General features: G+C 37.2%; 1 protein-coding gene across 5 annotated transcripts in view; it reads left to right on the top strand.

The window, feature by feature from the left end:
- The first annotated feature begins 1,461 nt into the window (after positions 1–1,461).
- Positions 1,462–25,407, top strand: part of LOC145663226 (cytosolic carboxypeptidase-like protein 5) — a 95,044-nt gene continuing 71,098 nt past the window's right edge. Inside the window, exon 1 of one of the 5 annotated variants that reach the window (XM_081729594.1) lies at positions 1,462–1,637. In XM_081729594.1, the coding sequence (XP_081585720.1) occupies positions 1,568–1,637 (70 nt within the window). In that variant the 5' untranslated portion in view covers positions 1,462–1,567. Of the gene's footprint in view, positions 1,638–1,814; positions 2,309–25,407 lie in introns of those variants that run through there. The other 4 variants (XM_081729592.1, XM_081729590.1, XM_081729591.1 and 1 more) reach the window with 4 other exon arrangements.

Consider the following 25,407-nt stretch of genomic DNA (forward strand, 5'->3'; position numbering starts at 1 on the left):
AACTTACTTTCCGAACGAACTTCGTAGTTTATATGCTTGACATGCAAGAAATACTTGTGGATTTCATTTGAATACGACCCGCCATTGATATGCACCCTTATAAATTTTGGGAAGTCGGCGCCGTTGTTCACCTTAATCGTCCGTCTACCTCTCTGGAAGAGGAAATGGGAGAGCTCCGATAAAACCCAAGCACATGGTGTTTGTCAACTACAAATACCACTTGGCGCGATCTGGGATCGAACCAGGGATCACACGCACAAGAGGTAAACGCTCTACCTCTGTGTCACTGCGGCCCCAGCAAGGGCGAAGAGGCATTTCCTTTTCACAAAAAATTTATTTAAAAAATAATATTTCACTATATAAATTCTATACATATATATACTACTTACTTCCAAACATAATGAACATAAACACGTGAAAAAAATTATGGATTTACTAGTAGAGATATAGATTTACATTTACGGAGAGTGCAAATAAATCAATTTTCAGTTAATAAACACCGATGTTTTCTCACTGCAACTTTGAAAGTATCATCCCACCTTATCTAAAAATCAATATCAATCTTGCCTGAGATTTCTTGCTAACAATAGAAGAAAAAAACTCGACATTAGAGCAACAATTTAGCATGCGAATAACCCATAATTCCCGACGTTTTAATTCTTTTGATCGGAGTATTATAGCCCTAGGTTTATAGCTAAAAGTTAAGCCAAATCTCACAATTTGATAAAGAATTCCTGCTAAAATGTAGCAGCCCCAAACTCGGAATTACAGCATCAATTAGTCCATAAATAGCCCATATTTCTGACGTTTGATTTTCTTTGATTCGAGATGTCTAACCTTAACAAGCGTTCTTTCTTCATGTCAAGCTAGACTCCCCCACTTTTATTCCCATTTCCCACTAAAAGGTAGGAGTCCAAAAATCAGGATTAGAGCAACTAATTAGCCCCAAAATAGCCCATAATTCTAGCGTTTGAATTTCTAGGATCGGACCATTGTAAACGTACGTTTTTTTTTCTTTTTAGCTTGATGACAAGCTAGACTCGCCCATTTTGATTCCGATTTTCCGCTAAACAGTGGGAGCCCAAAAATTGAGATTAGAGCAACTAATTAGCCCATAAATAGCCCATAATTCTGGCGTTTGAATTTTTTCGATCGGACCATTGTAACCGTAACCGTATGGGGGGTTCTAGCTTGATGTCGAGCAAAACTCGCCCATTTTGATTCCGATTTCCAGCTAAACAGTAGGAGCCCAAAAATTGGGATTAGAGCAACTAATTAGCCCATAATTCTGAGATATGTTCCGGTCGTTTTAGTGTTGGTGGTTGGTCTAACTTGACATGTGTCGATCAGAGAGAAACTCGCATTCACTTTTATGATACGTAATACGTTTGCAAAACTCTGATACTTGGATCAGAAATGCTAGAAAGTTTAAGCACTTGCTTCTACATTAAGCAAGAAGGAAGACACATAATTTACAGCAAAAATAAGTATAATCAGTTTAAGAAACATTTCATTTAGACTTAGGTAAATTACTAATGAGAATAAACTAGTTCTACAAAGGTACAAAATGCAAACAACGGAAGACGAATCCACGCTTTTTTTGTACGTTGATCTTCATGCTTCACCGATTAATCAAGGTAACTAGTCTTCGCTTTTCTGTCACTTCAAAACGAATATAATAGCAACAGTATATTTACAGCGTAATTACATTTTTTTTCTATAGCGTAACGCGTGAATTAAAGATAATATATATGCTGCAAGAAAACATGTCACAGAAAAAAGGCTACAATTTTACATCGCAGCCTTCGTTGGAAAGAAGAAAAGAAGCTGGTGTGAAACATCTGACGTACGGGTAGCGTTAATGCGTCATTTCATACAAACAAAATTTCGTAATGAATTAGCTGAAACTTCTAAAATGTAAGCAGAAAAGAGCCATCCGTAAAAAAAATCTTAAATTTTGTGGAATGATATTTCTCAATGTTGTAAATATGTAAAATGAATTATGTTTAACAAGCAGCATGCACAGAGGATAATCAAGTATTGTTATGTTTACTATTTGTGAAAGCTAAATTTTGATTATAATTCAATGAAGAAATTACTCATATCGTCAGATAGAAATGAATAATATGTTTGTTTATCTAAAATCAAATCATTTTGAGGTAACACTAAACAATCGTAAAGGAAAGTTATGTTGCAAAAGGGGTTGAGCTGTCAGAGAGATCAGATAGGATGACAATCTCCGAGATAGATGAGCCCGACTCAGGTCTCTTTTTGTATGTTGATCTTCATGCTCATCCAATTACAGAAGGTAACAATAAAAATATATACATAGAATTGTAGGTTTCTCTAAGTTTTACAATTCATCCAGAAGTGTAGATATATATTTTGAGTCTGGGGAATTCCTCAGGAACACTACTGTCTTTGTATTGTAAATTGTCTGTATAATCATTTTTAGCAAGAAACGATTCCATTTCTTCATTTTACGGTTCTTTGTGAATTGTAATTGTTCCTGTACCAGTTACCATCGTATGTATTCTTTTATAATTCGTTAATGAGTTCCCTTTATATACTATCGAAGCTTATTGAGGTACAATCCGTTTGTGTGTAGGTGAAGTTTAAGGACACTGCTCGCAATAGTTGTTGGAAAGTTATTATCATAGCTTTGAAATGGGTGATTTTAACAAACTTAAGGGAAGTCATCGGCAATAATTATCTCCACATCTTTTTGCAAAATGTCTAAATTGGACAGCATGGCAATATCCCACTTGAGACAAGTGAAAGTAAGTATGGTCACTGGAAATAATTGTTAAATGATCTTATACGGCTTGTGTATAGCCCACTCCCCCCAGTTCTTTGTCACCGGAACTGGAAGAGTTACTACTACTACCACCACCACCACTACTACTACTACTACTACTACTCCACCTATATCAGGAACAACCTAACCAACCCCTGCGGGGCTTCTAACCCGTTCCTACTACTACTACTACCGGTACTACTACTATTACTACCGTTACTACTACTACTACCACTACTTACACTAAAGCTTCCTTATTACAAGTTTTACATCTTAAACCTTTATAACATTCGATTCCGATTCATTATGAACTTATATGAACCGTTAGAATCACTATGATTCATTAAAAATCACTGGGATGAGCGGGCTATACTCAATCCCCTTATATACTTCTGCAATACATTTGTAATGAACGTCATGACTAATATTTTACTCTGCACAAGTGAAATTATGAGAAGGGGGACCAATAGTAGCCATGTACGTAAAATAGAGAATTGTGAGATTCACGCACTAACCTTTGCTGTGTGGTCACTACAAACTAGTTTCCCGTTTATTCCAGTTCAGTGCAGGACCCAAAGGACAACCGCAGGAGGTACATTCGTTCGAGGAGACACATTTGTGACAGTGGGTATGCGCGTAAAGCAAGATTAGTGTGATAAATAGCGTGGTCATTACGCAAAGTTTGCATTAGAATTGTCAGTACTAATGAATCATACTTTTTTCAGTTTTTATATTCACATATGATTTACATGTTCTTCGCCTACATAAATAAGATCAACATGATAATAATGATAATTTATAACACAACAGACCCTATATTCTAAATCTGAACCAAAACTATGTATCTTACAAGTAGACCTCACCACTTCGCAGTTGCGTTAGCAAAAGGAAACAACTACTATCCTAATGTAGGGTTGAATATAAGACTGACAGAAACTTTAGCTATTAATGAGCACTAGAAACATGGGAAAACGAAATAGAAACATGAATGTGGGAAAGCCATCTACAATATAATTTGATAGTTGCAAGACTGATATTTTTACGAAATAGATGGAGGAACAATAGTTATGACTTCAACTATGTAAATCGAGTTAGGAGGGATGTTTTTATGACATTCCAGATTATGACCGCCATCTTGAAATCCGCCATATTGGGTCGACATCAAACGACAATGATCTTTTTTCACCCAATCGCATACACTAATTAGTTTGTCCATATCTAGAACGGTTTACAACTTACAGTTCTTTGAATGTTGAAAAATTTGTTGTTTGTAGCAGATAACAGATAACTATAGTGCCAATGAACATAGTTCCAGAGAGCATTCTTACCAGACAAAATTACGGCAATGCAAAAAATGCAAGTCCTCAGCATTCATAAAATGGTCAAAAGAGAATTTTGCATAGCACCATGAACGCCTAATAAAAAATGAAGCGTCAGAAATATCACAAAAGTTAGTTCCGGGAATATTGAAAGCGTACTTCTTCGGCACCTCGAACGATTCGATTGGATCATCAGTATATACTGATCAGTATATACTGCAATCTTACAGGCACTAGTCCGTTCTTTTCCTGGAGAACAATGAACAACTTACCAACTAACTCTCCCTTTAAATTAATTAAAGGCATGATTGTGTAGGAATGTGTCATAGCATTCACATTTATTACAAGGGCCTCGATTTTCCTTTTACCTTTTATATCCAAAGTTCTCGGGCAATGCATTTCAAACTGAAAGCCACTTTGGTCAGCATTACAGACATATTGAAACTCACTTTCCGTAGCCCGATATTATAATGTCGTTTGAAGTTCAGTAGCCAGACCTCTGAGGCTTTAAACTGTTTATACCCATCTCACGCGCAACGTGGCATGCCATTTGCTGAAGATCACTGTCTGATACCGTGGATAAACTGCGCGTACAGTGCCTCCTGTAAAAGGGAACGCTTGACTTCGCATGATAGCCTTTTATTTATTTTTTTTTTTCTTAACGCGATCGTAGGTCCACTCGCTAAAGCGAAATCGGTTACATATTGTCTTCTTACCGTGGTTTGTATGTCGTGTCATGTAATTAATAATTTGTTTCGTCTTCTCAACCGAGAGTGAAGCGCATTTCTTGCGTTTCGCTGGTGATGCAAGTGATACGTCTGACGTAGTTTCTTGGACACTTGATGTTCTGTCAGCATCTTCGAAATCTGTTGTGTGATTACCCCCATCCGCTTCCACACTAGCTTCTTGATTGTTTATCTCATGATGTGCCTCCTCTAGAATATCCAGAGTGTATTCCATTTCGAATTCCAGTATTTCATCCGCTAGGAATCTAATTATGTCATCTGCGATTGTTCTTTCTTGTTCTGATATATTTGTTGCTTTTTGCTTGAACCGTAATATCTGCAACTGCTGCAAGAGGTACATGGCAATGTTTGCTTTATTTAACGCCATAGCATGTTGTTTTTAGTCTATATTTGTTTCCTGCACCCACTCTCCCTAACATACACACGCACCCACCTCACAGAATTACAGGCACAATGCAATAAATGAAATTATTATTTCTCAAACAATTCCGAGTTCAGGGGTAGAACTGACAGTGAGCATAAATATTCCTGCACTTCTCTCCTTACAAAAGAGTTTGTCGCTGTAGAATGGTACACGATGCACGTAAGCTCCTACCTTATACCGTAGCTGCTACGACCAGGAATGCCATTGGAAACCAATATTGCCATTCTCTTAATCGTGCTGCCCCTACTTCTTATAGTTTCAGTTTGAATGTACAAACGCACACACGAGGTGGCGAGGTCAGAACCACTTTATGAATGCTGAGGACTTGCATTTCTTGCATTGCCGTAATTTTTTTCTGTAAGAATGCTGTCTCTGGAGCTATGTTCATTGTCGCTATAGTTACTGTTATCTGCTACAAACATCAAATTTTTCAACATTCAAGGAACTGTAAGTTGTAAACCGTTCTAAATATGGACAAACTAATTAGTGTATGCAATTGGGTGGAAAAAAATCATTGTTGTTTGATACCTCACATGGCCCTCTTTCCATTTGAAAAAGTTGACGTAGATCCAATATGGCGGATTTCAAGATGGCGGTTATGATCCAGAATATCATAAAAACATCCCTCCTAACTCTATTTACATAGTTGAAGTCATAATTATTGTTCCTCCATCTATTTCGAAAAAATATCGGTCTTGCAACTATCAAATTATATTGTAGATGGCTTTCCCACATTCATGTTTCTATTTCGTTTTCCCATGTTTCTAGTGCTCATTAGCAGCTAAAATTTCTGTCAGTGTCTTATATTCAACCCTACATTAGGATAGTAGTTGTTTCCTTTTGCCAACGGAGAAATTGTGAGGTCTACTTGTTAGTACATGCCTTGTGTTACTGCCTGCTTCTCTTCCCGATTTTGAACAACTTTAAATATAACTTCATCTAAATTGTTCGCTGTGCTGGTGTTCAATGACGAAGCCAAGTTTAATTTCTTGGAGCAGCATAAATTTCTTAAAGGGCAGCTATTTTGTGTATGCCGAAAATAATTTTCCCACTTTGACTACCTGAAAATATATCATGCCTAGAGGCAAAGGCGGGGAAAGCGATGCTATCGGAAGAGGCGTTCGCCCCTTGCTCCCTCTAGCGTTGTCACTGCTCGTGTGCTGTGCAGTTTCCACGAAACTAGTAACCTGCCAACTGTTACTGTCCAAAACATTGCAATTTGTTTCGCATTTGTTAGGACTTCCATTATACTTTTACGATTTCCGTCCCAATATTATCTCAGTCTGTCATGCTACAAAATAAATGGATGATAGCCTACTGAGGAGGGTTTACATTTCACGAGTCGCGTCATTCAGTTAGTTCGCACCGCTTCTCTTAATCCGGTTAGCAAAATTTCCCCTTTTACCGGAACCGATTGTTCTCATCCCGTCTCCAAACCAACGACAAATCTCTAGTCCTAGTAATAGTGTGTATTGTTAATAAGCGATTCTTCCTCTCACTAATTTGAACGGGTGACATCCAGAAGTCCTAAAGTGCAGAAGTCCTAAAAGGCAGAAGTTCTAAAAATATGGGCACTAGACCTAAATTTTAGGACTTCTGCACTTTAGGACTTCTGCCTCGGTATGATCTTTAGGACTTCTGCCGTTTAGGACTTCCGCCTTTTAGGACTTCTGCCGTTTAGGACTTCTGCCGCGATATGATTTTTAGGACTTGTGCCTTTTAGGACTTCTGCCATTTAGGACTTGTGCCTTTTTCATTCACTTGCTTTAGTTCTGAAATTCGCCACCACCACACGAAATTGGGACGATGCAGCAACTAGTTGGCAATAATGTTACGAACGTATCTAATTCCAACAGTAACAGCTATATTTGTACTACTAAGATTATTATTATCACTATCTGTTCTGCACTTATACACGAATTACATAATACAACCTATTTCATTCTAAGAATTAATTACATAATTAGTTAAGAAATTCGTTTCTTTCGAATGGAGATACGAGAATCCCAAGACAAATTCCTAAAACAAAAATAAATAAATAAATAAATAAATAAATAAATAATAAAAAATGTTTAAAAAGCATATTTTACCAGACTTCTGAAACCAAGCAAACATTCAGAATTCTTTATATACAAGTGTGCAGGCGGGACATAGTATATATATATATATATATATATATATATATATATATATATATATATATATATACGTATATGTATATACTATTTCATATATATACCCCTCTCCTTTGTCCCCAGGTCACGGCGCTTAATTTGGGTTTAAACGGCATTAGAAGTGTCACTGCTCATCTCAGCAATCCCAAAAACTAGAGATTCAACACTAATATCAGTCATTTTCGATCATTTTTTTTATATATCACCCCCTTCCCCCTCCCTAAAGTTTCGGCGTTGAATTTGGATTTAAACTGCATCGGAAATGTTACTGTTTATCTCAGTGGCCCTGAAAACTATGGATTCACACTAATATCGATTATTTTCCAACATTTTAATATACCACCCCCTCCCTCAATTTGCAGGGACAAATTAAAATTTTTTAAACAGCATCGAAAGTGTCACTGTTCACCTCAGCGACCTCGAAAACTATGGATTCACACTAATGTGGATTATTTTTCATCATTTTTATATACCTCCCTCAATTTGCGGGAGTAAATTTGAATTTAAACGGCATCGAAAGTGTAACTGTTCACCTCAGCGACCCCAGAAACTATGGATTCACACTAATATCAATTATTTTGCATCATTTTTATGTACTTCCCTCAATTTACGGGAGTAAATTTGAATTTAAACGGCATCGAAAGTGTAACTGTTCATCTCAGCGACCGCAAAAACTATGGATTCGACACTTATAGCGGTCATTTTCGATCATTTTATACATTTTCCTCTCCTTCCTCCAAGTTGCAGTGCTGAATTAGAATTTAAGCTTCATCGGAGATGTCAGTGTTCATCTCAGCAACCCCGAAAACTATGGTTTCGACACTAAGATCGATAATTTTTAATATATATCCGCACTTCCTTCCTCCAAGTTGCACCTTCAAAGTGAAATGATAAAACCATCTCAGGCCCGAACCTCATCTATGTTGAAAGTTTTTGTCGAGATCAGTCTGGTGGTTCAAGTGTTGTTAAGTTACAAATATAGTTACTTTCATTATATATATATATATTAACAACCTCCTCACGTCGTGCCTAAATTGCATGGGGATGACGTTATTATTGACGATTGGAGATTGCTACTACTCACTATCTGAAATGAGTAGGTTGAAGTGGAGCAGAGAAAAACCACACAAAATGAGCTTTCATTTAAGTAAATGTATTATCCAATAAAATCAAGTGTGTGTGTATGCTCATGTTGATTGAGTATAACTAGCCAGATCACATATCGACATCGTCTAGAAATTCTGTCACGAATAATTCGTACATAGCTGAGATACACATACCTTAATTTCTGATGAATGCCTGGTCTGAATGATAATACTTTTATGATGCAAGATCTCTTGATGCAGATAGTCGGCGTTCAGTGGAATCCGACTATAAACCAACCATACTCCAAGTTTATGGTTAAAGATTTAGAATAATAGATCTCCCTCGATCTATTCAGGTTAAATGGACTTGCAGCTCACTGCTCAGCTGCTAAAGGCTCTCAAGTGGTTCTCTCTAACGATCCTCCACTTCTGATCCCAATCCTCTCCAACGAGAGGTTTTTGTTCTCCTTTCCAGACATCCTGGAATTCACTTCGTTGATCTTTTTGTCTATCTCAGCTATTGGTGAAACATTGGTTTCAACCCGAATTACATCGTGACCAAATTCCCAGACCAACAATTTTCTGCAAGTCTGACAGTTATGCCACAGTCAAAGTGTGTCAATGTTACATACATCATTTCACATTGATGACATTTCATTATTTTGTACACAACATTACTAAACACATAAAGTGACGACTTAGCGTCTAGCCATAACATTCAGTTTTAACATTTAACACATTTACAAATTATTGACGTAAGTCAACAAATAAACAAACGCACGTGTTTGTACAACATGACAATATTTCATTATTGTTATAATTCAGTCCTTTAATTTAACTTTGAATAAATGTGATTTTCCATCACCTAAAATAACATGACCAAAACCATATACCTCTACAATATATATATATATATATATATATATATATAGGGAGAGAGAGAGAGAGAGAGAGAGTTACATTCTTTCATTTCTAGTCTAGTTAGTTGCATTCTAGTATACTTTCATTTATATATATGTTTATAAAAAACTCAGCTATTGCTTCTGCACTATTTCAATAGTTCGTACTTTAAGACATCCCTTCCTCAACCATGGTTGCGGAATTGATTAAACGTAATGTTCTTGTATTAAATAAATGTATTTTAAATATATATTTTTCATTAATTTCAATTAAGTTGCTTTTCAAACATCCTCTAAAATTTCAGTGACGCACTATGGGCTATAAGCCATTAACTTCTATGGCCACCCTGCTACAAACTACAGACTTAAATATTCGATAAAGCATTTCAGTACTAAGTAGTTGCCACAATACCAATATGAACGTATTTAATTCCAACGGTAACAACTATGTTAGTAACACTAAAATTATTATTAATAATGATAACGAGTAAGGGTTTAGGATGTTTCGGTGTACGGATGTTTCGGTGTACGGACGCTACGGTGTAAGGACGGTTTGGTGTAAGGACACTTGCTGTAAAGGACGTTTCGGTGTATAGCCTAATATTTGATTGCATTAATCATATGCTTGTAATGAACAGGCATGAAGTGTCATAGTGTAGCCACTCTGGAATAGTGTAAACTGATTAACATTGTTATTGAGTCTCATTGTTATTGAGACAGGATGATAATACAACACCAATCCATTCGCAACAATAATTTCTATTCAGAGATGCCCATAGACGAGTTTTATAGAATAATAATCAAATTTACTGCAAAATATTCAGCATTATTTCTAAATTGAAATAAATATATTGTACAAAGTTCCTGAGACACAGTAATAATATATACAAACTGAATAATACCTCAAAGGAATTTTTGGCGTGGGAGACCCGGGTTCGATTTCCGGTGAGAGCTCATGTGGTTCGGATTCCACGTTAATAAGTATGTGGACGTCTCATATAGCCTCACTGCTGAACGGGACGTTAAACTCAGAATCAACTCATCTCAACTCAAAGGAATTTTGTTGAGAAAATATAATTACATAGAATCACTCAACTAAGAATCTAAAATTGTACACAATTCCTTTTAAGACTGTAATCACATTGTCAGATTTGTAATTTTCACAAACGTTGTTCAGTCTCTTCGTAACACCGGCGTATTTTTTCTTTGTTCTGACTTCATATCCGCCAATTAACTTATTTTTTCCATTTGAACAGCACTAACAAGGAGACTTACGGAAGTGTAATTTACTGATTTGAATGAAACTTTGCATACTTGTAGAATATCAAAAAATAATCGCACTTTTTTTTTAAATTTTATTTTTGGCAATGGTGCGGGTTTAAGGGTAGAAACCATTCTTCGAACGTTAGAGGTAGCCTCCAAGCATAAACAGAAAGCAATCATTAAAATAGAAGATTAAATGATACGACCAGCTTACTGTCAAGGAGGTTTTAGGACAGGTGATTCAGAACCTGACGTTGAAATTACAAAATTCAAATTGGCGGATCCAATATGATGATTACAATTACAAATAGTCTTCTGGTTTGAAATGTTCTGCAGTTAGCCAAGAACAATTATAATTGGCAGGGGCTACTGAGAGAAGGTGCAGACTGATTTGAAACCCATTTTTGTACTTATTTTAACAGGACGTTTGATTAAATCTATAGCCAGAAAGTTAGAAGCCAATGCCAATGCACTTGTCGCGAATGTGAAGCAACACATATGGGCTAATCCACGCCAAATCGTACAGCGAAAATGCAATTTTACACCCGACCATTTCCGATTGCAATGAAATTTGGTATACAGTATCTTTAGACAAATATAAGAACCCGTATTTTTTATTTTGCCCATATTAGCTCTGGTTTGGTTTTTACAGCCTTCGAAAGAGAACTCTGCCCGACGATTTTGTGTATGATGCGATAAATGAACGGCACGTCACTCGGAACTTCAACTGAGCACCATAAGGCCACATTTGACCCAAATGTATTCAAATTCATCAGACTAAATGGAAATTGCATGAGGATTTTACAAATCAGGTCCAAAGTGGCATAATGATATTTCCAAACCATGAAATTTAGTTTCAAAATGGCGGAATAGAATTTTTCGAAGGTACTTATTAAATTACGCATAACTTTTTTCTCTAAGCGGGGAATTCAATGAGTAAATGCCGGTTAAATGAGTACATAATGTTCTATTAGGAGAATAAAAAATATCCGTGGGTTTTGGCTTGTAACAGCCTACAGAGCGCTAAAGTCAATTTATGACCTTAGATTTGAGAGTACGGGCAATACACCATAGATGTTACAAAATATTGCATTTCGTAAAAGAATCACGGCACTTGGTAACTGGGATAGTAGTTTCCAAAAGAAACTATTTTAGTACGAGGCCCCATGAAAATATACCTTAAAAACCAAGATGGCGGCATTGCAAAATGGCGGCACATGGTAGCTAGTTTTGCGTCACACAAACACAAATTGACGTAGGATCATGTAACAATATAGGCAACGTAAATATTCATACGAACGCCATGAATACAAAATCACAATACCACAAAGACATTGAAAATTCAAGATGGCGACCTTTCCTAAATTATTGTTTTGGGATTTATGTGGTGCAAGTTCCAAAAGAAATGTTCACTGTATTTAGCAAAAAAGCATACCGGTTGAGAAAGCATACTTAGCTAAGTTATTTTAGAATGAAATCCGACAAGAAAACTCCCGTAGGATCCAAGATGGCGGCCTCTGCAAATGTCAGCATGTAAGTATGTGGGATTTACGGAATTTTTGTGCTGCAAATTCCAAAAGAAATGTTCACTGTATTTAGCAAAAAAGCATACCGCTTGAGAAAGCATACTTACCTAAGTTATTTTAGAACGAAATCCGACAAGAAAACTCCCGTAGGATCCAAGATGGCGGCCTCTGCAAATGTCTGCATGTAAGTAATGGTTTCCTTATATCTACACTACAAATCCAAGAAGAGGCATATAACTTCTGCAGAGGAAAATATGTATTCACATTAATATTTAAATGTAACACCTTCAGACGATACACTTTAGGTTTCAAGATGGCGGCTGTTTCGAAACTGTATGTTTAGTAGTTTGTCACAATATCCTATGTGTACGTAAGTTGAAGTGAATAGAACGTCAAACAATCATACATGAAGTACCTAACTTGAAATACTTAACTTTGAGTTATGCTGAGAGTACATTTAATTTCGTTTAGTCCATGTAACAATATAGGCAACGTAAATATTCATACGAACGCTATGAATACAAAATCATCAGACCACAAAGACATTGATAATTCAAGATGGCGACACTGTTTGGGATCGTATGCACTGTGTATTGCAATACAAGCGCTCATTGCTATTCGTTTTTAGAGTGTCAGCTGACAGTAACGCCATTACATTGCTACTCATTTCAGCATAAGTTCTCCATTAATACCTATTGACCACGGTAAACTACAAATTATCATTGTTAGCTCTACCAGATAATTCACGAGCCGCCACTGCTGCCTAACCACGTACAAAACACTCAATTATTCAAACAAACATTCAATTCTCCCGGCAAGTCTGCTTGTGATGGTATAGGCGGAACTGTCAAAAGAAGTGTAACGCGTGCAAACTTCCAGAGACCTTACGAAGAACAAATATGTATGCAGCAAATGTCACAGTTTTGCAGTGAACACTTTGCACCTAAAGTGACCATCCAGTTTATCAAGAAACAGGATGTTACTGCCGTGGCAGCTAATCTAAACTTGCGTTTTTCGAAACATAAAACTGTACCAGGAACCCGTTCCTACCATTATTTCAAGCCAGTCTCCAAAACGGAAATTGCTGTAAAGAGGATGAGCAACGATGAAAGTTTTTCTCTGAGGTACAGCTTTTCACAGGTAACCAGATTCAGAGAACTTCAACTTAGTTCCTACGTTAGTTGTGTATACGAAGAACAGTGTTATATTGGGATGATATTAGAACTTGACGACGATAGCAACGATGTATGGATCAAATTTATGCATCCACATTGGCCTTCAAGGAGGTTGTACTGGCCAGAGGATAAAAACCGCGGCAGAGAAGACAAGTGCTGGGTTCCACTTGCGAATATTCTATGTGCGATGGAAGTTCCTGACGTTATCACGCAATTCGGAAGGCTGCAATACAAACTCACTGCAAAGAGTGTTAAGGACATTCAGGCAATATGGACTAAACGAAATTAAATGTACTCTCAGCATAACTCAAAGTTAAGTATTTCAAGTTAGGTACTTCATGTATGATTGTTTGACGTTCTATTCACTTCAACTTACGTACACATAGGATATTGTGACAAATTACTAAACATACAGTTTCGAAACAGCCGCCATCTTGAAACCTAAAGTGTATCGTCTGAAGGTGTTACATTTAAATATTAATGTGAATACATATTTTCCTCTGCAGAAGCTGTATGCCTCTTCTTGGATTTGTAGTGTAGATATAAGGAAACCATTACTTACATGCTGACATTTGCAGAGGCCGCCATCTTGGATCCTACGGGAGTTTTCTTGTCGGATTTCATTCTAAAATAACTTAGGTAAGTATGCTTTCTCAAGCGGTATGCTTTTTTGCTAAATACAGTGAACATTTCTTTTGGAACTTGCACCACATAAATCCCAAAACAATAATTTAGGAAAGGTCGCCATCTTGAATTTTCAATGTCTTTGTGGTATTGTGATTTTGTATTCATGGCGTTCGTATGAATATTTACGTTGCCTATATTGTTACATGATCCTACGTCAATTTGTGTTTGTGTGACGCAAAACTAGCTACCATGTGCCGCCATTTTGCAATGCCGCCATCTTGGTTTTTAAGGTATATTTTCATGGGGCCTCGTACTAAAATAGTTTCTTTTGGAAACTACTATCCCAGTTACCAAGTGCCGTGATTCTTTTACGAAATGCAATATTTTGTAACATCTATGGTGTATTGCCCGTACTCTCAAATCTAAGGTCATAAATTGACTTTAGCGCTCTGTAGGCTGTTACAAGCCAAAACCCACGGATATTTTTTATTCTCCTAATAGAGCATTATGTACTCATTTAACCGGCATTTACTCATTGAATTCCCCGCTTAGAGAAAAAAGTTATGCGTAATTTAATAAGTACCTTCGAAAAATTCTATTCCGCCATTTTGAAACTAAATTTCATGGTTTGGAAATATCATTATGCCGCTTTGGACCTGATTTGTAAAATCCTCATGCAATTTCCATTTAGTCTGATGAATTTGAATACATTTGGGTCAAATGTGGCCTTATGGTGCTCAGTTGAAGTTCCGAGTGACGTGCCGTTCATTTATCGCATCATACACAAAATCGTCGGGCAGAGTTCTCTTTCGAAGGCTGTAAAAACCAAACCAGAGCTAATATGGGCAAAATAAAAAATACGGGTTCTTATATTTGTCTAAAGATACTGTATACCAAATTTCATTGCAATCGGAGATGGTCGGGTGACACCCCTGTACGATTCGGCGTGGAATGACCCATATTGGAAAATTAAATATTTATAACTCTGATCAATAGGTTTAATTTTTTAATGCAGACGGGACGTACTCTAGTGTTTACAGGGACACAAACAGTAGAAAGGGTGGTACAGTCAGTAAATTCTATGACTCGTAGCTACATCATACAGCCTTTAATTTCTGCAAATAGTGTTTTGTTATCACCACTTTTAATTGTTTTGTAAGAAAACAATGGAACATTTGGTCTTATAGTCCAACACAACCTCTTTAAATTTGAAGATATCCTTGTAAAAGCATCAAATCCGGAAAAATTAACATCAAGTCTTGTGAGATCATAGTTCCAAGAGATTTTTCTTCAAGCGTCTAATGCAAAGTCCATTTTGTTATTAGTTTCGTGGAGTGGTCACAATTCAACTTTGACCTATTTTAAGAACAAAAGAGTAACTCATAATAGAAACAATTTCTGCAGGAACAACTGGTAGGATTCAGCCTCTTGTTGTGTTCTTTAGGCCGTTAAAAATTTTCTTGAGACATTTTTCTGTCACTGTCCTTCTCTACAACTATAACATGAATTTACATCTCCGTAATAATATAATTAAGATCTCATCACTGATTCATAATCAGTTTTCTTTTCCTAGATTTGCTAGAAAGTTAAAGTTTCTCACAGTTAATCACATTTGGTAGAAAGTTAAAATTTTGTCAACATAGAAATATATCATGGAAAGAGCAAGAAAGGACAATAGGCTTCATTTATTTATTTATTTATTTATTTATTTATTATTTCAGAACGATACAATATGTATTTATACAAATAACTTGTAAGAACTAAGGCTCTGTAATATGAAACAGTATATCTAAAACTTTGACTAACAGATTGACAGTATTCTTCTTACGGACGCGATGGTAGCGCCACAAGAGACTTTTAGGACTTCTGCACTTTAGGACTTCTGCACTTTAGGACTTCTGCCTCGGTATGATTTTTAGGACTTCTGCCTTTTAGGACTTCTGCCGCGATATGATTTTTAGGACTTCTGCACTTTAGGACTTCTGCCATTTAGGACTTGTGCCGCGAAATAATTTTTAGGACTTGTGCATTTTAGGTCTAATGCCGTTTAGGACTTCTGCCTTTTAGGACTTCTGCCATTTAGGACTTCTGCCGCGTCCCCATTTGAACACTGAACTATAGGGGTGAAGTATATACAAAACTATTCGATTGTCATTTCCTGTGTTGCATCTGTTCAGAATATTTTAGTCTTCAACTATACAACTTGTGTTTCACATCATGTAGCTCGTTTAACTAGTTCTTCCGCTTGGGTGTTGCTATGTCCATTTTTATGGGACTCTTTCTAGAGGAAATTGATAATTTTAAGCTCATCATCTTCGGTGAATTATAATCAGAGATTTCTACGCTTATCTTTTTTATATTTTTTAATATTTATTTTTGATGAACCCCAATTTTCCGAACAATATTTCAGCCCAAAATTTGACGCTACATACAGGCCCGTCGAGTGCCAACTCGGGCCCCGGGGTTAAATTATCATCGGGCCCGGTATAAAAACTGGTAAAAGATATCTCATATATTTAGTAGTTACATTAAATAGTATACAAATTACATTACTAGAGTTTCATTTTGTAATTTACAAAAGAGCCTTTTTTGCTTTTCTGCTAGCAACTGTATCTATGATATCATTAAAATTTGGCTGACGGACTAAAATAGACTCCATTATAAGAGTTCCCAAGTCGGATAATCTTTGTTGAGTCATCGATGAACGGAGAACATTCTTTACTCTTGCAAGTGCACTAAGCGATCTTTCAGCCTCCGCCACAGACTGGTAGTGTACAAAAAATACGAAGAGCAATAGTAACATTCGAAAAAATGTTGACTAGTTTTTGGTCAAGAATTGTTTTGAGCAACTGAAATGGTGTCAGAGCAGCACTGAAGTTGGCAGATTGAATGGCTTGTAGATGAACCATTTTATTAATGATATAATCTGGTAGGTCATCACTATATAGTTCTAACCACGTTCCTGCATTTTGCTGACGTTCATCATTGCTCAACGTTGGATACTTCCACAAGAAGTCGAATTTCATGTTTAGACCATGTATTACCTTATAGCGGCATTGAAGGTTGACGGTAACACAAACCACAATAGCAAAAACTGACAGTTTGAAAATTTCTTCGGGATTCTTTCTTATTCTTCAAAAGTTCCGTCTATTAAACGTTTCTTGATTATGCGCTTTTCTGGAAAATCCGAAGTCGCTTATAAGTTTTCGCTTAAAAGTATATATTCTTGCAAAATGTTTTCCTATTTACTGCATAGTAATATTAGATCCTCTATCAAACTTGTAATATTGTCAACTTGGACATCTAAAGCACATCTGTATAATAAATGCATGCTGTTACTGTTGATAAAGAACCCGTGAAGGGTACAGTGCGCCCTTTACGTAAGACGCTCTTGAGAATCCACATCAAACCTTGTGGTTTTATTTGTTCTGTATTTATTCTTTTGTATGACAGAGTTCTGTACAATGAATGCATTCCGTTACACTTGATAAAGAACATGTGAAAGAGAAAGATCCTGCGCATAGAGCGCCCTGCGAAATATCACATGATAGATAAGTGGTTTTAGTTGTTGTTCTGTATACCAGTTCTGTATAGTAAATTCATATAGATATTGGTAAAGAATCTCTAAAGTATACAGTGCACCCTTATAAAAGACGCCCTGCGAAATATCACATTATAAATATTTTTAAAATTCCTCTGTATACCAATTTTGTATTATGCATTCATAGAGTTACGAAAAACTACATTGTTATTGTGAATATACTAAAATAGAGTCCTAGTGCAGTCCACTTACATTTTCGTTTTGTCACTGCTGTAGGTTTTTTTTTTTTTTTAGAAGAAAGCTCGTTGGAATTACATCCAAAAAATTAGGGAGGGCGGAATCTTTTTCCGACGTTCTAATGTAACTTGGAGCTGGATGGAATACCTACTCGGAGGAAAAAGAATGAGGCACTTTTGCGTACATGTAGTAGCATGTACGTAGCTCATAGTACTTTCACTAATGGCATGATGCTTTGGTCACACACTACTGAAGTATCGTCCCTTGTGTGCCAGTGCTAGTGGTTGTCTTGCAGTTTTGTTGTGAAATGGTGTCAATTAGCGTGGCTGTGTTGTAGTAGGCATCTACGCAACTTGCGACTGATATACATAGTCCGATGCTCTGGTGTTACGTGTGGAACTACTGTATAACAGGATAGAAAGTGTTACGTTCAACGGTAAAGGGTTGTGTCCAAGTATTTACGGTCGTGTCAAAGTGTAGACGTTGGTGTTTAAGTAAAATTACTTGTGTTAATGTGTACGTGCCTCATTTATAGAGAGGCAACGGGAAATAGCTCAGAGGTGAGCCGTTGATACCGTGCCCATCGCCCTCAAGGAGAGCAACTTTCTCTGTACTTTTCCACTCCTCCATATTCGCCATCTAGAAATAGGGTCTCTTCAATTTCCCCTACGTGAAATCGGAGGAAATCGCACCATATGAACAGTTGAATTTGAAGATCAGAAACTGTCCTGAAGCTAGCAGTAGCCATGTGTGGGGCGTAAAAATCCACATGTTATTCTAGTGAACTATCAGCAGCAGAGATTTAGTGTGAGCGTGCGGTGCGGTATGATAGATAATTTTGGGGAGAACGTATCTTTTGTTTTTACGTAGTGCTATCCGAAAATTGTTAGAATAGTGCTCTTGAATATAAGATTCCCAGATGTGATTCCCAGCATGACAGTGCACTTGTACATTTTGACAGGAAGATGCAGACTTATCTAAATGAAACATTCGCAGATCATTGGATTGGGAGAGAAGGACCTATGTTATGGGAATCTCGTTCACCTTATCTCACTCCCCTTAATTTATTTTCTTTTGAGGTGCATGAAACGCCTTTTGTATGCAACTCCAGCCACGACAGACGAATAACTTGTTACGCGAGTTAATATAGCTGTGGCAGTCATCTACGAAATTTCGGTTGTGTTTGTTTCGAAATTTGCGAAAAAAATTGCTTCGTCGACGTCATTTTTGCAATGCAGTCAACGGTCGACAATATCACACTGTGAACTATTATTCTTCACAGCAGAATCGTGTACACATACTGCATTGCACAAATATTGTATTAGGTACCTCTGAGTATTTCCCAGTTATCCTACTAAGTACGAAACAGAATAAATGGGTAGTTTGAAATTGTATTTCTTTGTATCATGGTGCAACACGCAAAACAGTTTGTGTTTCGTCGAGTTTCGTTGGTTCTGTGTTCGGAATTATTATCTTTCACGGAATTACGTATTACGAGGAGGAAATCTTTTAATGCAGCTTACTTTAGCCCAAATTGTATTCACTTAACTTGGAGAATCACTATTGTCAGGTGAAGAATCCGTTAGACTCTCGTACATCATTCATGATCCTTGCCACCTGACTGTCTTATCCACAGTCGTTATAAACCTAATCTGGATCAAAGTTATTTTTTCACACTCTTAACTTGGACAAGAAGCTGTTCATTTATCATCCTTTACCATTAGCCTAGAAGATATAACTATGATACGTTAAGAACTTCTTTTCATTTAAATTCTTTTTCCGAAAGTTTATTCTGTGCTGAGACAAAATAGATCAGTCACATGTGTATCTTTCTTCCTTTCGAATCCTGAGTGTTCTTATTTGAACGAAGTACTATTATTTTTAATTATTCAAATCTTGTACTTGATTGTTGTTCATATTTCCCATTTAACGTTTGATAAAATACTCGAAGGAATATTCCAGTTTCTTTGGGAGTCACTCTTGCACCTCCACTATACCACATCCGATTGTACACTAAGGCTAAGAATAACGTACATTCCTTTCCGCCCGATTTCGGTCCGTCATTATGTTCTCGAGTATGACTGTTTTAGATTTTTCCGAAATTTTTCGGCTGGTCAAAGCTCCGAGGCATTTCTACACTCAAGTTGGTCTATACTTTTCGTTTCATTTCGGGAACAGGAATCAACTCCCGACGTTTACTAGATTAAGTTTTATATATAAAATTGGTATTCACGTTTGTATGGGCGCCTTTTTGGTAGACTTGTCCACCGCCCTCGTTAGTATCCCAGCACGGGCCTGGTCATAATGGCTAATTAATTCTAAAATACCCAAAAAGTTATCATTTTTGGATCTCCTATAAGAAGGTTATCATCCCTTAAGTGTAACCGTCTTTCCCCAACAAACGAATAACACCCAAAATTCTGGTTAAAATTTGTCTCCTCCTCGCACTTTCACTTTTAATGTATTGAAAAGGGATGGTTTCCTAACTGAGACGTTTGTCTAAATTACTCCATTCAACATAGCACATATTATGATTTATGTTTCGTGACAGGAAATTCTGTCCCATATTTTCTCCAATGATTTCCACAAGAGTATCCAGTTGGACATGGTTATAATGATCGAGATAACTCTGGAAGCTTACAGAATAATAGGTAGAGGAAGCAAAATAGTGCTTTCTTTTCTTTGCTCTAAACAAGCCAGTCTCTAGTAACTTCCCATTTTCTAAATTTGCATTTAAACACGGAAATGGGAAATCTATAATCAAAAACATCATTGGAAAATTTGTGAGGATGTGGGAAGGGACCACGACGCACTGCTCCTTAAATTTTATAAGCTGACGTACTCAAGTTCACCAATGTGCCAATATCAAAATTAATGGATTGTGAAGCACCGACGAAAGAAAATCTTCTTACAAGCAACGTACAGAACAAGGCAAGATCAGATCCGACTCAAACTTCGCCCAGAGAACATATAATAGAAAAGAAGAAAAAATGCCAAATAGGAGCTGCCCCCATCCAGAAACACCATAGATATGCTCCGCAACATAACGCACCACGCGATAATATGATATAAGGTAAACGTAGCAAGATACCCGTTTATGTCGAAAACGGAAAGGATGGGCAGCACCAGGATATCAAGATATTCGATATGCTATAACACTGACTTGGCGGCCATCTTGAAAGCCGCCATCTTGGATATAGCGTAAGGTATTGAAATGAGAAGCGGGGTGTATGATATATCAATGTAAGGTAAAATGCAAAAGGAAAACAAATGATGTAACCGCAAAAAACATATGTGTAATGGTATGGACGGGACGAAGTGTAGAAGACTCGGGCAAAACAAACGTGTATTCGAAGGGCAGAATAGTAGGGCAAGTCTTCCGTTACTAATCATGTTACGAGGGTGGGCTGATAAGTTCTCGGCCCGACCGAGGACTTGAGCTGCAGGCATGAAAGTGTGAGGCTATTCAACATAGTCCCCTCGAAGGTCAACACACTTGGCACTTCGATGCTGCAACTTCTCCAACCCCTAAAAAAAATATCAAGGTCTGCAAAAAAAACTGTTCCGCAGCTGTTATCGCCTCTTCATCACTGTGAAATTTCTGTCCTTTCAGTGCTGTTTTCAGTTTTGGAAACAGGTAATAATCAGAAGCGAGTAAGATGGGTGGTCAATGCACTGAAACCCTAGGTCCCTCAGAAAATCCATTGTTCTGCCAGCCTTGTAGACGGGAGCATTGTCCTGCAAGAACAAGACACCTCGTGTCAACTTTCCCCAGCGCTTTTCTTTAATAGCGTCCTTTACCTTAGTCAGCAGACTGCAGTAATACTCTGCAGTTATGGTTTGGCCCTTTGGAAGGTAGTCTGAGAGCAAAACATCATCCTTATCCCAGAATATTGAGGCAAGCACCTTCCCTGCAGACTTTTGTGTTTTGAATTTTTTGGGCCTTGGAGATCCTGAGTGGCGCCACTCGCATGACTGCTGTTTGGTTTCCGGATAAAAGTAATGCAACCACGTTTCATCCTGGGTAACAAGCCGATTCAAAAAATCGTCTTTGGAGTTCGCAAAATTCCGTAAAATCACCTGCGATGATCTCACACGTTCGCGTTTCTGATCCGCTTTAAAACATTTCGGAATCCATTTCACAGAAAGCTTGCGCATGTCTAACAGATCATGGATTATTGACCCAACACGTTCTTTAGATATGTGCACTTTGTCAGCTATCTCTTGAAGCGAAATCCGTCTGTTGCTCAAAATCAGGTCATGAATCTGGTCCACTTTTTCCGGAGTTGACACTGACACTGACCTGCCACACCTGTCACCATCTTCTGTTGAAAATTCACCACACTTGAAGTTCGCACACCATTTCTTCACAGTGGAGTATGAAGGGCACTGTCCACTCAATGTGTCTAGCATGCAATCATGGATTTCCTTGGGCGACTTCTGCTGCAGGAAGAAGAACTTCATTACACCTCGCAGCTCTTTGGTGAATATGATATCTGGCTCCGCCATGTTTCATTCAATTACCTGTAAAATAAAAACCGTTCATGGTAGAATCGTGAAATTTGGTACTTATACATATGAAAGATCAACATTTCGCATGACATCAATTACATCCGGTTAGTACATTCGGAAGGGAGCCTGCAACATTAATAAAGAAAGTTAATATAACATGTATAAATTAATTTAAAATAATACTTTACAGTTTATTATCTTTTTTCATGGTACTAGTTTCTCTATATTTTCGCAAACATGAATACGTACTAAGGCAGCCGTTAACGCTTAATCCCTCTCATTACATAAACACTAATGATTTGACAACTCCTGGGAAACCGCAGCCGTCTGCCAGCAGAGAGAAACATGTAACTGCTTGCGCGCTCACGTAAGTTGCTCCATACCAGTATACTAGCGAGGCACGGGATGGCAACAAAGCAAATTTCCTCTATTTGGAGCGGTTTCTTTTGGCAGAGCGAGTAAATCGAAGTTAAGAACAATGACATAGCAACCATTTATGGGCTATCTGAGAATTTTGGGGCGTCATTTTGTAGTGCTTTGCGTCAACGCAATGCAAAATTTGTGTTTTACTTTCCGATTTTTGTTATTGTAGTTATAATTATTTATTGCGTTATTTGCATTGAGTTGAATCCGCTGATTTTGCGTTAACCACTATCGAAATGAGGCGCGCAGACAGTATTGTAGATTGGAAAATGTAATAATTTCTATCACTCTGGTGAGCATTGAGAGTAATATTTAGCGGGAAAGTGAAATGCTACGAAGAAAATTATCAATTTTTATTTTTGTTACAAAGTAAATTGATTATAGAACGTTTCTTGTAAGGCTAAAATCAATACACTAATGGATTTAAGCCCAAATAGCAAAATCACTATTCATATTTCGTGATGCAAATTGATGAACGAAAAATATTGTATGGGATAACCGGGCACATTCCGTAACTGTTTGCGTTAATACAACGCAAACTTTGCGATTTATCTAGCAATAATAAACTAACTAACTCTATGGCCTATGGAACCCGGAGGTTCAATGCCACGTTCACAAAAGCTCTCCACTGACTTCTATCCTTAGCTAACTGCATCCAGTTTCTACTTTGTATTCCAATCTCTGTGAGATCCATTTTAATATTGTCCTCCCATCTGCGCCTAGGTCTTCCTAATGGTCGTTTTCCGATTGGTCTTCCAGTCAAGACTTTGAAAGCGTTTCTACTTTCTTCCATTCTAGTCACATGACCCGCCCACCTAAGCCTCCTAGACTTCACGACCCTAACAATGTTGGGTAAACCATATAAATTATGTAGTTCCTCGTTATGGAGTTTCCGCCATTCCCCATTCCCGTTCCTCTTGGGTCCGAATATTCGTCTCAGGATCTTGTTCTCAAATACTTTCAGTCTATGTTCTTCCCTCAGAGTAAGTGACCATGTTTCGCAGCCATACAAAACAACAGGCATGATTACCGTTTTGTATATTTTAAGCTTCAAATTCCTCGACAGAATTCGCGACGACAAGAGATTTTGAACCGAATAGTAACACGAATTCCCTGCTTTTAGTCGACATTTAATTTCTTCGTGAATATGATTTTCCTCTGTTAATATTGATCCTAGATATTTGAAACTATCCACTTTATCAAAAGTATTATTTAATATTTTAACGCATCCATAATTTGCTGTATTCCGGTCCCGACGCACTTCCATGTATTTAGTTTTATCTGCATTTACTTCTAAACTCATGTCCCTGCAAGCGTTTAATAAGATCTCTGCATTTCTTTCTATTGTTCTCCTATCATCCCCTATTGAATTTACATCATCAGCATATGCCATAACCTGGTGAATACCGTTCAACTGTAGGCCCTGGTTCCTATCTTTGATTTTCCTTATAGCGTATTCCAGAACGAAGTTAAATAATAACGGCGACAATGCATCTCCTTGTTTCAGGCCATTTTCGACGTGAAAGCTCGTGGACAAAAATTTTCCTACCCGGACTTTACTTTGGGATTCATTTAAACATATCTTAATTAATCTACTTAGCTTTCTCGGTATTCCAAGTTCTGTAAGAATGTTGTATAATGTTTCTCTCCTAACCGAGTCGTACGCCTTTCTAAAATCAATAAATAGTTGATGTATTGTATTCCCACTTTTTTTCGAGTGTTTGTCGAATGGTAAATATTTGGTCGATTGTTGATCGATTCCGTCTAAATCCGCATTGATAATCTCCAATAATTTCATCTGCGTATGGGGTCAGTCTTGCTAATAGTCTAATAATCTAGCAATAATGGACATAATAATTATAATGACTCTCTGCAGTTTTGCGTTACGTAGCTATACTCAGAATTTTTGCGAAGACTGGTACGGAACGACAACCAATGCCAGTAATAGAGGCGACTCGTGAGGTAAGTGACATTGGCAAAAATAAACATTTACGGATGCAAACCACGAAATGTTAACTGTGCAAATCTATGATAGAATTTCATTTACGGTGGATAATAATGGTCGCAAAACAAAAGTTCAAAAAAACAGACAAGCCACTTATTATTATTATTGTTTTGATTAATAATAATATACAAGGTCAGTGATAGTCCATGCCTTCAAACCTATATACGCCACTGGTTTGACCTTTCTTTGCAGACTTAATTCTTTCCTCTCGCTCTCTTCGTTTCCGCTCCCGCTCTAATTTGTGTACACATATAGAAAAGGAATCAAGAACTAATACACAACATAATAAATAAATAAATAAACATGAAATATATCGAGATAAACATGTTCTTAAAAGAACGGAAAATATTTGTAGCAATGTTCTCTTTAGCACAAGGGTTATAACACTTTCTGTATTAGCTGGGCTCTGGAGGAAAAGCCCCGGCTCTCCCATCCTCTCGTCAGACTTGGCTACATAACTGTTCACTACTGAGCTTTTGTACAATTGTAACTGTTATTTGTGACACAAACAGGCAAATAGATATTCTTGGAATCAGAAGATTGGCTACATCGCGTGCACAAACATCATGTGCACAAACTTCAGTTCAATTTTGAGTTCGATCGCGTAAACATATCCACTGAAGCATCTCGTTTAGCGATAGTTTGCTTGTGCTT

The sequence above is a fragment of the Thermobia domestica genome, chromosome 10 (assembly GCF_964235325.1).
Source record: "Thermobia domestica chromosome 10, izTheDome1.hap1.1, whole genome shotgun sequence".
NCBI classification, from domain to species: domain Eukaryota; kingdom Metazoa; phylum Arthropoda; class Insecta; order Zygentoma; family Lepismatidae; genus Thermobia; species Thermobia domestica.